This window comes from Python bivittatus, unplaced genomic scaffold, assembly GCF_059951505.1.
Source record: "Python bivittatus isolate LINGU-HERP-01145 unplaced genomic scaffold, Pbiv_v1 ctg000020_np1212, whole genome shotgun sequence".
Lineage (NCBI taxonomy): Eukaryota > Metazoa > Chordata > Lepidosauria > Squamata > Pythonidae > Python > Python bivittatus.
This window is the reverse complement of record NW_028277030.1, coordinates 90,327,145-90,342,262: the sequence shown is the minus strand read 5'-3', so window position 1 is coordinate 90,342,262 and position 15,118 is coordinate 90,327,145. Positions and strand designations below refer to the sequence as shown.

Below are 15,118 nucleotides of genomic sequence, written 5' to 3'. Positions count from 1 at the left end.
AAAGTCAATGGGGAAGCTGGCAGGAAAGGTCACAAGTCCCTCTTGTAAGTCATTCTCACTCCCACTTTTTCTTCCAAGGGCCCCAGCTATCCCAGGATCTCGTACTCTGTAATGTGCGCCCACCCACCTACACTTTTGTGGTGCTGCAGCAGCCACCTGAGCACCCTCCCGCCTCCAGCAGTAGCCACCCCGAGTACAACCATGCTCACAGCAGGCCACAGCAGCCACTTGTGGATTCTCCTACCCCTGGCAGCAGCCACCCTTATCCTGGCTGTGCTCACATGGCAGCCACTTGTGCGCCCTCTTGCCCTCCAGAGCACCCACCTTGTACCTGGCCATGCTACGCCACAGCAGTCACTTGCCTGCCTGCCTGATAGCCTGCTTGCAAGCTGCCTGAGACTCACAACTTTCTGCAGGCTTCCCCATTCACTTTGCTTGTTGGAAACCAGAGGAAGTCGTGAGGAGGTCCTCGCTTAACAACCCGCAATCCTCATTTAACGATGGCAACAGAGACTGCCAGGATTGCTGCTGCTAAGTGATGTGGTTACGTGATGTCACACTTTATGACTGCATCACTTAGCAACAGAAATTCCAATCCCAACTACTATTGTTAATTGAGAACTACCTGTATGTAGTAATCTGCCTTTTTAATCTTTTCAACAAGAAAAGTAATAGTGAGATAAATATAAAAATTTATCCAAAAATTACACATGAATAAATAATATTCATCGTAATTTGTTACATCTATCTTTTTTACACTTTAAACTTATTTTAAAGTTGATTTTTTTGGAAAAGCTCCCTTATAGATAAGGATTTCAGTGCCAGCAATAAGAGCATGGCTGAAATATACAATGTTTTGACTTTCACATGTTATATATTATCTACTTTTTCATCCTCACTTTTCTATCTTTTTAAGTTTTATTAAATAACATATAATTATACCCTATTCTTCATCACTTACCAAGTATCTTTCTGAAGAGACACTGACAAGGATGAGATCATCCCCAACACGCACTTTTTCTCCTTCTGAACGCTGTTTGGAAGCAGGATGTATAGTCCACCAGCAGGCTTCCCCTACATTGAAATGTACTGTTTTATTTTGCATCTAAAATTGTGAATATAACTATTGACTTAATATTAATAACAGTCTACAACAATGAACTACTAGCAGTCCATGTTAAAACAACTATTGTTTTATCTTAAGATGCTTCCACATGAGCCTCTAATTGAGTCATTTCTACTCCCTAATCACTCACTGTTATTGTCTTCATTTTTCCTAACTTGATATGCTAAGAACATCAGAACCAGTTAGTGTTTGCACTAGCTAACCAATGCAAAGAATGTAATTTATTCATTCTTTAAAATGACTTAAAATAAAATAAATTGCTAGCACCCATCACCATCCCTGTTTTCAGTACATGCATATATTTGATAATTTGCAAAACAAACCATGTGGCTGCTATGAGGGTAACTGTTCTGGCTGCAAAGCTACCTTCCCTCCTTTTAAAAGCCTCTTGCAAACAATGAAGCTGAAATTATAGTACATTAGCAATTCTGCAGTCAAGCACTTTTCCCAATAGCTGTAACCATAGTTGGATGTTACAGCAACGTCTGAGTAGGTAAGAAAAGGAAACATGTTGTAAACATTGAAAAACATCGTGAAAGGGGCACTGTGGGTAGGAGGGAGGAGAGAGCCGTGGCTCCAGGAGCCAGATGATGTGATGATGCCAGAGCTTCCATTAGTAGAAAAACAGATCACCTACAGGCTATGCAGGGTCCCAACATTCCAAAGAAAAAACAGATATGCTTCAGTTTTAAATAAAACAATGCAGAATCACAGAGCTCCCAAAATCGGCCAACAACATAAGTTAGATCTGGAGCTGATTCTGCACAGGTCCAGAATTCTCATTAGAATTCCCCTTGGGTAAGTTAATACTCCACTGTATTTTTGCCTTTGGCCAAAGTTCTTTTAAAAATTTCAAAACACAACAAATGACGTGAATATTGGGCAAACTCTATCGATATACTTCGAATGTTATAACCTGTATTCTACAGTTGATAGTGGTCCATGTCATTTACGGAGAGACATAAGTGTGATATCTGCCTACAAGAATGATTCTGCAAGAAAAAGCAAGAAATAACCACCACTGTAACTGACAGTGATAAATGCTGTTGTTCTTAGCATTCGTCCCAGAGAGTCGCAGGGTCTTCTTGTTTTTGCACTGGGCTAATCTAGTTCTTACAGTGAAACTATTGGTGTATGTGACAAAGGGTTTTGTTTAACAGCTGGCTTGTCCCAGCTGGCTTTGAGCCGAGAGGGAGTGACTGGCCGAAGGTTACCCATCTGGATTCTGTGTTTAAGGAAGGATTAGAACCTCAGTCTTCCCACTCCTAGTTCGTCATCTTAACCACTACACCACACTGGTTCCATGTCAGTGATAAATAAATGTCTGAAAATGTTGCCATTCAAATATAACTGTGATGGACACACAATTTTCCCGGTTCTGAAGGAGAGATATAATCTTGAAAATATTTATAATTCTAATTTTGACCTGATAGAAACATGCATCTTGGTCATCCTTCCCTACTGTATATGGTACCCTCCAGATGTCTGCCAACAGGCTAGGCAGATAAAATAAGTAGTTATGGTACACTGGAAAATATTGGATGAAATATGAGAGTTCTTATATGTAGTAGCATTTATATACAGTAGTATTGTAATGGCAATTTAGGCCCACAGCACACATTTAGAGAGAGTGTGGTAAGAGAAAGTAAACATCCACATGTATGTTTGGGCTGAAATCAGCTCCTTTTCCCGTTCATAGTGTACACTATCCAATGTTACCACTACCATGGATGAATCTAATATGGAGCTCTCCTCAAGAGTGGAACAGAAAGGAAACCTCCATTCTGTGACCTACCTCTTTCTTTGTTAGTCAACCAGCATTGCCCCAGGATGCATACAGTCAAGTAACCCAATAGAATGCCAGTCCTCCCTACCAACAGTAAACAAAAAGCTGGACTTATCTCGGAGATATAAGCCAGTAAATCTCAACAGGGCCATAAAAACCAAAATGCAGGCTTTTTTTTTCCCACAAAGTTGTCACCTGTGGTATCTTCTTGCAAGCCTACATCAAAGGCCAATTTATCCATTGATGTTCGTGATGTGGAGAGACAACACAGATACTAAGAAAAAAAGAAATAAGTGTCTAGTGTTCTGCTATACAATTTTAAATGATATCATTTCTATTTATATCCCACCATTCTATGAAGAGGAAATTCCCATATAAACAGCTGCAAAAAAATTAAAGAAAATGTATACACACATACACACATGTGTATGTATGTATGTATATATTTCCATAGCATCAGCAATAACTAAAATGAGACATAAATAGCTTTAAGGCAAGATATTTTTCCATAAAATATCTATATTTCTTATCATCACACTCCAATATTCCAAAAAGGAAATATTATCAAGAAATAAGGGATTTGGAGCTTGGGATGAAAAGTATGGAGATCCAGCAAAAATGGACAATGAAGGAGGAGAAGGAACAGATTTACCAAACAATTTACCAAAACTCTAGATTTTAGATGGGCTATATAGACAGTGAAAATACAGTATTCAAGTAAAAAAAACCATGCATTTTGGAGGCAGTCTATTCAATATAATAGGAACAAATAAAGTATACAAAAAATTGATAAAGTTGAAATTGATCTATAATCTAAGAATTACCTAATGTTGAAATATACTGATCCTGATACTTAAAGAGGAAACATATCAACACTATAAATACTGTACATAACTTTATACGTACCATGCCACTGTAAGAATGGCGCAGTAATATTGCATGTCCATAGAGGAGAGTTCGATGACCACCACCCTGAGCAGTCTATATGAATTAAAAGAAGACTTAGTAACATTTTGGCATAAAATAGTTTTTTTCAGTTTAGAGGGAAAAAAATCTGATTTGTCCAATTTTTACATTCTCATTCACAATACCAATGACCAAAACCATAATGCTATCTCTGCAAACAATGATCCTACTAAATTATAGACTGGAATGACAACCAGAGGTTCAAGTAAGACCATCAGCAACCTCTTCACAATCCCCAGAGCAGTCTGGAGTAGGTGGAAGCAAAAATCCAGACTATTTTGGAAATATTAAGGCAAATGGGTATTTTGAGCCTGATAGACAGTGCTTAATAACCAATAAAAGCAATGTTCTCTCAAAACTGAGTGGCCTGTTGCAGAATACCTAAAGAAATTCTCTGCTGAGCAAAAAGAAACTGACACAAATATAGAACAATCAAGATGCTCCTCTTAAAATGGTGGTCAAAAGGAAACTGCAGGAATAGGTAAGAATTATGGTTAAGTACACAGAAACCATTGTTATGATTTCTGCTCTTCCACCCAAAATCCTACTCAGCTATGACTTGGGTCTGCACAAGAATATCAGCAACAAAGGAGAATCTTCCATGAGCAGATTCCTTCCATTTTTATAAGGAATAGGACTCATCAGAATACCAGAAGGTGTTCTAGTTTTCTGGAACAGTTTTTCAGTGAAGGGGATAAGAGTGGGGATGTTAAAAGAAAAATAATGGACAAAACATGTTTCCCTCTTTACAGCAAACCTATCATTCTGTTGAGCCCAAATCTAGATACAATTAATAATATTTTTTAGCAAGTGAATCTCAGACCAATGAATGATGGGAAGGGTAAATACTGGTATGTTGTGCAATCTCTCACTATCAATTATATGTGGAATATTAAGAAGGAAACTTCTTTAACCTATCTTGGACTTTTGTTTTCAACCTGTAGCGCATCCAAGAGGAATAAGAGAGGCCTTCAATAAATAATCAACATGTATCTCCTAAATACATTTGACAGCTAAGGAGATCTTTTATAATATCTGTTTAAAAGACTGTACTCATCAATAATCATCACTACCATATATGGCATTATTATGAGTGTTCCTGACTTTAAAGATATTGATTGATCTTCTGCCATATGACAGTAACAAATATACTGTAGAGCTGGAAACTTATTTAAGACATCAGTTTGGGCCTCTTAGTACATTTAATATAAAATATGTGCATACTTTCCCAGAAAATTTGCATGTTTGGAATTTTAAACAGGGGATATAATAGCATTATTCAAGTAGTTGAATAGTGTCTGTCAGGAAAGGCCTAGGAGTTCAGAGTTCAGGTCACAGAATATTGGAGTTAAATGATAAAAACCTTTCTAGCAATAAGAGCAGTTTAACAGTGAAACAAATTATGCTGAGAAGTAGTCAATTCTTTTTCACTGGATGCATTCAAGCAGAGGCTAGACAACTAACTGTCAGGAACACTTTGAGTTCCAGTTCTCAGTATAAAACTGGAAACTAAATAGCCCTTTCTCACCTCACTTTTTCAGGATCTCATTAACTCCATCCAACAGTGACTTGTTTGGTCTTCCCCTTCCTATTAACCCATTCAGTCTTCCTTCAGATACCTGTTTTGTAATTCAGTTCTCATTCTTTCTCTCTGTATGACCAAACCACTTCAGTGTACTTCCTTTGTACCAGTCATCTGCATGCATGCATTCATTCAATTTATATAGCCGCTCATTTTAGCAGGTGACTCTGGGCAGAGAACCTGATTGTAAAACAATTGCAATCACAACCTCAAACATTAAAATACATAGCAGTTGGAAGAAATACAACAATCAGTAACACAACCAGGAGTTGGATCCCTTCACACACTCAGGACCCCAGGCCCAGGCACAGAGCCAGGTCTTTAGGGCCTTACGAAAGGCCAGTGGGGTCGCGGCCAACCTAATCTCCAGAGGATGGGGGTTGTTCCAGAGGGTGGGCACTCCACCTTCATTTAGCATCCAGTCATACTTGACATTATCTTTTCTTCTTTCACCAAACTTAAGTAAGCTGCAGTAAGCATTCAGCTTACTTTTACATATCCAATCTGACTTCATATAACACAGTGAGTAGAATCATGCTCTTAATATATAGCCTACTATATATTAGGTAGTAGTATGACAAACCTTTGTTCTTCTTCTGACAAACCTTTGTTCCTTACTACAGACAACATACTACCCACTATCTTTCTACCAACATTTGCACTTTTTCAAATTTCTTCATCCATTTCCCATCTTCATTATGAACCAGTATAAACAAATTAATCTACTTGGTCTAATATAGCTAGCAATTGTTAACCCCATGTTCTGTATTATACACAACTGCATTGATCTTCTATGCATTTCAAATTCATACTCTTCACTGCATCATACAAGCTATCTAATATTCATTTCAAATCATTTGGGTTCCCAGTCAACAAAATGGCATAATCGGTATGTAAAATTACAAATACGATCAAATTCCCAACCAACATACTTCTAAGATCACCACAAGCACCACCTGACTATCTGAGCAACTGCCCCTCTCCAAACAAACTTGTCTAAACTATAAATATATATGAGAGGACTTTCTGTATTAGTTTACTGATGCAGCACAAATGAAAGGGCTTTTCTGTAGTGGCATTAAGTCATCAGAATGTTCCCCCCATGTTACACCTAGACCACACTCTTCCTGACTTTTATCATATTTATAATTATAACTATTTTCTGCATGGTTTGTTTTTTTTAATTTCTATTTCATACTCTGCATTTTAATTGTTATTAATTACACAGGATGCCTGACTGAATAGCAAAGCAAGAAATTAAACAAATAGATAAATGCCACCCACTATGTATTTATTTGCTGCCATTCCTCACATAGACTCCTGGCAATGTGCAATTAAAGAACAGAATAATTATAACAAAATCCTTAAAATTGTCAAACCCTTTTATATGTTACTATGACTAAAATCAATAATAATGAGCATGTCAATGGCAAATCTTATCTAAATGCTCTTCTGAAAAGCTCGGTTTTAAAGTCTTTTCTAAAGGTCTGGGCAGGAACCCTAACTTTAAGTGAAGATATAACACTGGTAATAGAAACATACTTCAATCTATATTCACCTGGAATCAGAGTAACATGGGATAAAATAATTCACCTCCAGATTAATCTTCCTTAGGTCAGAATATATGCCATGAACTAATTTATTATTGATATACGATTTCTTGTTCTACAAATTTGCATTCATGTGCAGCTCATTATAAACCCCAAAATTATGGTAGAAAATGCATATTTGTGAAATCAAAAATCATATTCACCATTTCATATCTTCACTTTTGGAAACTCTTATATTAAATAGAGCATCCATTTTGTAAAATTGGCATCCCAGCTAGCTGTAATCACCTGTAGTGAGTCCAGAAGACAGCCTTGAAGGACAGAGGGAAGACCCGTTACCAAGGCAATGATCAGATAAACAAGGCTTGAGCCCAGGCCAAGAAAGTGGTTTACAAAAATGCTTCAGAGAGGCCCTCCACTAACTCACATGAAGATAAAAGAGGGAAGAAGGGAAGCGCATTAAGACATGCAAGATTCTGTTACTATACCTGTTCAAATAAGAAGCCTTAGATCTACACAGTGTCTGTTTCTTAGTCTGACATCACATCTGAGTTAAATATATATCTTGTTGACCTTGATGAGCTTTAAAAGCATACATTTAAGGCAAGTTGGTCTAGCATAAACTGCTTCACTGTTGTTAAACATAATCTTATTTGGTATATAAACTTATTGTCCAGGAAGTTCTCTTAAGTACAAGAAGTCTTCTGAATCCAAAGTGTCTTCTACATCATAAAATAGTATTCTTTATTTTTTTATCATTCCTAATTTATTATGGGGGGTTTTGTGTATAATGTAGTTATAGCATAGTATGCAGAAATATTTTTGTTGGAATGAACTAAATACGTTTATTGTTTCCATGCTTACCTTCATCATAAATTTCTGAAGCACCATAAAAAGAGAAAGAAAAAATAATTACATGTTATTGTCAATCTGCATTTTTACATAATATTGCTTGCTTTCCTCATTCCCAAAGATTGGGAAAATTATTTATTACATTTACATCACTACTGATTATTATGTAGAAATATTATTTTTAAAAAATCAATTATATGCATATATAACAATTATTATTATATAAAACATAACAGGTGTGATGCTGAAAAAATTATGCAAAAACACTATAAACAAAAATTAATAATTCATGTACAATTCTGAAATAATGTATGCACATATATATGCAGCTTTCCAGTGGAACTGTATTAATCTTTTTTAAATACTTCATAAAAATAAAATATTTTTAATTCATTCTCCTCCAATCTGTAGTATTGATTGCAATGCCTTTGGGTGCTCTAAATCACAAAAGAGTAAAAATGTCATAACAAAACAGGATAACAATCTCATAAATTAGCTCACTTCAAAATATATTACTATACAACAATGTTCATAGTTTCCACAGACTAGGAAACATGCCTTGTAAGAGCTTGTGATATTCTGTGACGCACTAAATTGCTTCCCATCACCATTATAAACCTGGCATTCAATATATCACCCTGTTAACTGGGAGTCATAAATTGATATGTGATGCATCACCATTATAAACCTGGCATTCAATATATCACCCTGTTAACTGGGAGTCATAAATTGATATGTGATGATGATATAATAATCATAGATTCTACTGGCAGAAAAGAGGTATTAGAATGTTGTATCCTAATTATTATTAGTAGTATTACTGTAGTATTTTGATCACCTAATATGTCTTATGATACAGATATATTTGGATGTGCTAGAGAACATGAATGACAATTGCATTTGCCATTACATTTATGTTTTAAAACCTATCTATCATAACAGAATGCTGGACTATATGTCATTTTTAATCCAGTCCAGTAGAGCGTTTCTTATGCTTTCATCAATGACTTTTCTGCATCCTAAAAACAGGGTTATAATTCAAGAGATGGGAGTTTCATGGGTGGGTCCAATCAGCGAATTCATATTTATCTGCTTATTAAAAATCAAGAAATAGCTGGTGTCCTTAGATCAGAAGGCAACTGGAACCCAAATACTGAGTCTCTCTCTCTGGGTGAAGTGCTTGCCAAACAGTTTTGCGCACCCTGTCTCCTATATTCAATTGAGTAGCCACTTTTCTATTAAAACCTAAGAAAAAGTTGACAACTATTTTTCTACTTTAAGGAAGAGGGGAGAGGGTTTGATTAAGTGCTGTGAACTTTGAAAAATCTATTTCTGAAATTAAAGGTTTTTCTCTTATGGACTGACTTACCCATTGCAAACAAAAATGATTCATCAAGTTGGGCAGCTCTTGGGATTTGAAGAGCAAAATGTAATTTGGAGTGTGTGGGGGTACATGCATAGCACCTGTCACAAATACCTTTAACCAAATGCACCTTTTCCCAAGATGGCATGGCAGCTGTAGAAGGCTGCTACACACACCCAGGAAAAGATGCAGCTGGTTTAAGGACTTCCCAACAGGCACTACCTGTATGCCCACATACACACAGGGTCCGAAGCACTGCACAGCTCTAATGATTAATGATGGACATGCTTCACCCAGAGGTAAGTGGCATTTGTCTGCAATTATAGCCCATCAAGCTGCAAACAGTTCATAGACAACTGCCAACAGGACTGCCGCAAGGAAAAGACTTCCACTGTGTTTCCCATTTAGCAGCCGCATCCACCCAATTGCATGTTGCCATAGTTAATTCTGGCAGTTGCCATGGTTCTGCTGGACTTCCCCCATTTTTCCAAAGTGCTTCTGCAACAAAACCACACCTGGTCCCCCCCCCCCCCATTTTAGCTGCTGCTTCTGTAGGAACTGTAAGAACTACAGGCATTTATAGAAATACTGTAGCATTATTCATCTTCTCTCTGTGATGGATGTGCTATTGTAGCTCATGGAGAGGCACTAGACCTGCATTTTATCAAGAAAAATTGAGTGGTGGCAAAAGGGGATGGATTACATGATGTAATCAATCTAACGCCGCTCCAGTGCCTTGCGATACAGGGGGAGGAAGATAGGTGGGTTTGGAGGAGGAGAAATCAATCTAATCTAATGCAGAAGCAACAGACTGTCTGTTTACTGGCCAGGGGGATTCCTTGGAGCTTTGTGTGTAGAAAGATATAATAGCTGAGCCATGTCTGAGGATTTCTTTAATACATCTTTCTCTGAACAGCACAAACACACATTTACTGAGCTAGGCAACTCCAGAACTGGACCCTGAAGCAAAGGAAACTCAAAGGTTTTTGAAGCATTTTTAACTCCCCAATCCTACATGCACAGGCTTGGTAGCAGTATTTTCCACATGGAATTGACTGGATTTTGAATGCTCTTGGGGAAAAATGGTATTTATTTCTCTTATGATTAAAGTTATAAAAGTGAATATTGGGGATGCTTAGTATGAGACACATCAGTTAAAATATATATGCAGAATAAGAATAACTATCCTTTGACTTCTAATAATATATTAATACTTGTAGCAAAGGACTATTAAAAGCATCCTGCTAATACTATCTCATGTTGACTGACTTTACATATCAAGGTAGACCACGGTTTATTTTTTTAAGCATCATGATGGTTCTCAGTCATAAACCATGTTTTATAAATCACATGTTAGCTTAACATGTTATGTAAACCAAGCCAAGAATTAAATCCTATTAGGGTTACTAATTGACCAGAAAAAGAAAAGGAAAACCAATAGAAACTTGGAGTTCAAACATAGCTTAATCTGCATAATTTTTCAAAGCATAAACTAAGGATTGTTATTTCCTAATAGATCAAACTGGTGTTAAAAACAAAGTACCAAAAATTTGAACGATAGCTGGCAAATACAGACTCAGCACAAAAACAGAATAATACCTCTACTTAAGTCTAAGTGAGATTTTCTCAGGCAAGAAAGAGGGAAACCTAGTGGGAGTTAAATTCTATTTAATCCAACAGCACTTATTATAGCACACATAGGATTACAATGCAATACTGCAGTCTCATTTCCTGAAATTAGTAGAACTAATTTTGGAATAAATATGTTTAGAATCCGCTTATAAATTTGTGGTAAAGTATTTTCTTAATATATTTGGTGTCATTACCGTCAGATGAATTAACTATCCTAATTGTTTTGTACATTATGAAAAGTATAACTTGAATTTACTGTATTAGAGACTTTTTAGAGTCAATGTCAATGAATATAACTAATCACTATGGCTCATATTGTGACTGAAATCTATATATGAGCTTCATATATATATCACCAGATCAGATTGCAAGATACTATATAAATATTGGTCTTAGAAGAAGCTGTTCTTACAGCAACAAACTCTAGTTAAACCCCAGCTGGCTCCTAATGTCTTACTGCATTGTTTGGCTTGAGAAACAGAATGCATGCTAAGATAGGAATAATTCTGGGGGTCCGTTGTGCAATGCAAGGACCACTGAACCAACCACGTTCCAATTCTAAAATGTTGGAGGGGAATGTAATTTGTGACACTGGATGACAGGGCTGTGCAGTGCTTTGGATTCAAATCCATAAATATTTCAGAGTCCACAGGAAATATGAACCTAACAGATTTTACTTATTTTATTTATTTATTTATTTATATACCAAATTTGTCACCGCCCCTCTCATTAAAAATGTCTCTGGGAGGTTTACAAAGCAGTTAAAATCAACTAAAATACAATATAAAATGATCCTGAATAAATAGAAAATAAATAAAATCCAAGAACAGATGTTAAATTGGCAGCATCATCAAGGTCCCAGCCACCCCTAGGATTGGGTAAGATTCTTGTCACCCTACACAAGCTGGCAGAGCCAGGTCTTTAATTCTTTCTGGAATGCTGGGAAGATAGGAGCCTGCCACACCTCTGGGGGGAGAACATTCCAAAGGGCAGAGAAGGCTCTCCTCCTGGGCCCCGCCAGCCAACATTCTCTTGCTGACGGGGTCCGCAACATGCCTCTCTGCCTGACCGGGTGGGATGGGTTGATGCAATGGGAGTGAGACAGTCCCTCGGGTAACCTGGACCCATGCCATGTAGGGCTTTAAAGGAAATAACCAGGACCTTGAATTGGACCCAGAAGCAAACTGGGATCCAATGTAGCTCCCGCAGTAAAGGTGTCATATGTGCCATTCTTGAGGCACCTGAGATTATCTGTGCAGCTGCATTTTGAACCAACTGTAGCTTCTGGATACTCTTCAAGGGTAGCCCCATTTACAGCGTATTGCAATATTCTAACCGAGAGATGATCAGGGCATGGGTGACTGACTGGAGAGCCTCCTGATCCAGGAAAGGATATAACTGGCGCACCACAGGAAAGGCAAAGGCCTTTCTGGCCACAACTGCCACCTGCTCCTTGAGCAGGAGTCGTGAGTCCAGGAGGACCCACAGATTAGATGCCTGAACTCTTTAAAGCAGCCTTGTGCTTGATCACATAACTGCACTCCACAGCTGCCACATGATCCCAAGTAAAGACTCATTTGGTTTTAGAAGTCACAGACAGTTGCTGCATTTGCATTTTTGTGCTGTTGGATAGTATTAAGTTATATAAAGAAAAAACAGAGCTATTCAATGCCTGTTTTATTCAGTCTCCTGAAACAAAAGACTACATGTTCCATCAGAATTGTGAATGGCAGGACTGAAGTTTGAAATCAATAGAACACGATGGAAACGTATTTTGAATGGATTTAAGTTTTCAGCACCAGATGAACTGCAAGAATTATCTGATATTCTGGCTAAAAAAAAAATGCCTTCAAGTCAGTGTTGACTCCTGGCGACTGCCTGAACAAGTTCCTGCAGTTTTCTTGGCAAGATTTCTGAAATGGTTTGCCATTGCATTCTCTCCTAGTGGCAGAGAGAAAATGACTGGCCCAAAGTCACCCAGTTGGCTTTGTGCTTAAGGTGGGACTGGAACTCAGTCTCCGAATTTCTAGCCTGGTGCCTTAACCACTACACCAAACTCTCCTGTTCTGGTTAAAGCCTTATGTATTATCTTTGTAAAATCCTGAAGAAATGCTGAAGTGCCAGTGACTGGAGGAGAGGAAACATCCCTATCTTTCGAAAGGAGGAAAAGGAAGGTCCAAGAAACTTCAAACCAATCCATCCGACATGATACCTAGGAAGATTCTAAGAGCAGATCATAAGCAGACTTGAAACAAGAACAAATCCTGAAATATCTATCTTATTATTTTATTGAGTAACTTGTTTAATAGAATGTGGGAATGCTGTGGATATAATATACCTTATAAATATTAAAAAGACAAACTGGAACAAATTCAATGCAGTACACTGAAAATAATTGAGAAGCAAAAAACTAAGCTATGATGAGAGCTTGAATGTGCTTGGTATAGGGCTACCAGTTATCGGAACAGGTAAAGGAAGACACTGACAATTGGAAAGAAGAGCAAATGGGACATGGGGAGGAGGACACACTAACTGTTTAATATTTGTATTTACATTCATTGGAAAGGGAGGGATTACAAGTGAGTAAACAGGCATACAATGGGAAATACACACTGAGAGGAATGTGTTAACAGTTGTTTGCCTAGTTAGGAGGCAAAAGCCTTCAGCCTGTAACTAATTAAAGTCTTGTCAATTTCAGGCAGAGCTTGTTAACTTGCCATTTGCACTTATTAAGGAAGGTCTGGGCTGCAGAGAAAAGCTGCACCGTTAGATGCTCAAAAAGTCAGACAATATTTGTTTTTAAGGCTAAACCTGCCAGATGAAGCACATGGGGACAAAAAGGTAGACATGTCCTCCTTTGGCTGGATATCTGGTAACCCTAGTATGGTATCTTGAACCTTGAGAAAGATTACTGAGAGTGGACCTGAAAGGAAGTCTCATAAATGTTGAGATGTTCTCTCTTGTTCCCAAGTACATGTCAAATAGTAATGGATTTAAGTTACAGGAAGGCAGATTCCAATCAAAAACTTCCTGTTCTTTTAACAGTAAGAGCAATTCAACAATGGAGCTGGTTAGGAGAGGTGGTGTGCTTCCTTTCATTGGGTGCATTTTCAAGCAGAATGGGGATTTACAGCTGTTGGGATCCAAAGCAGGAAAGGTGCTTCAGATCCAGGTTTGGCATGCTCACTGTAAACCTTTTCAGGGTAGATCTGTGACCCCAGGGAAATATATATTTTTAGTTAAGGAGGCCTATACCTCCACATGCAGCTACCATATGAACCCAGGTGAAGATGCGGCTTTTTAAGGAGTTGCTGTCACATACAGCAAATGCTCCCATTCTGGGTCTGAAGCACCCATCTGGCTTTGGATCAGAATAGTTGCAGAGCCCTAAAGCAAATGCCAGATAGTCATTTGTCTGGATGCTTTAATTTCGATTCCTGCACTGAGCAGGGAATTGGCCCTTCCAACATTTTAATTCTATTATTCTACCTAGGGAGAATTTTTATTTCAAGGCAAAATATTAAGTAAACTGGCCCACAATAAGTATGTGAATAATATTTTTAGTCAATCAAATGTTTGGTAACATTTCTAATAAAGATTGGTATATAGGGTTTTTTTGTTCAAATTCCAGTGAAAAGGTAATACATGGATGCATTCATAAAAACACATGCAACTGTAACTCATTGTAATATAGACAACCAAGGCAAGATGTTAAATCCACACAGTTAGCAAATAAAAATTAAAAACATGTAGACGTGCAGACCTGGATATTTCAAGCAGATTTATCTGGCATCTTTGAAAAAATTGCCAATACATGAATGTACATAATAAGAATTATATATGTTTTTATTTTTCCTGTATATCTAGAATTCTAAATAAGTTATTTTACACAGATAGTATATGTGCATAGACAAATGAAAACATACAGTATTTCCAGATTTCCAAACCAAAAGTTACAGATTTTTTTATATTTTAAAATGAATACACATACTGAATTCTTAAGCTTTTTTATGTCTTAAAATGAATATGCATTTGGATTCAGAATTAAATCTAAATGCTGAGAAATCTGGCACCTTCTATGTATATTGTATACATTCTCTGGCAAAATGTCATTATCTAGAACAGTTCCATATGCTCTGAACTTAGTGAATAAAGCAAAACTCTCATTATAAACATATATGAACATTTATGATATCACATGCATTATTTCATTATGGTGTACATTTAAATAGTAAGAGATATTATACAAAATGTACATTTA

At 37.2% G+C, this 15,118-nt stretch overlaps 1 protein-coding gene across 3 annotated transcripts in view; it reads right to left on the bottom strand.

The window, feature by feature from the left end:
* RYR2 (ryanodine receptor 2) overlaps positions 1-15,118 on the bottom strand; it is a 332,798-nt gene that overhangs the window by 216,862 nt on the left and 100,818 nt on the right. For 2 of the 3 annotated variants that reach the window (XR_015796687.1, XM_088143914.1), the window contains exons 1-4: positions 7,875-7,895; positions 3,819-3,893; positions 3,108-3,186; positions 962-1,074 (exon numbers count right to left, since the gene is read on the bottom strand). Coding sequence is in view for 2 of the 3 variants with exons in the window: in XM_088143914.1 (XP_088000040.1) it covers positions 962-1,074; positions 3,108-3,186; positions 3,819-3,893; positions 7,875-7,883 (276 nt within the window). In the remaining variant the exon portion in view is untranslated. Of the gene's footprint in view, positions 1-961; positions 1,075-3,107; positions 3,187-3,818; positions 3,894-7,874; positions 7,896-15,118 lie in introns of those variants that run through there. The other variant, XM_088143916.1, reaches the window with a different exon arrangement.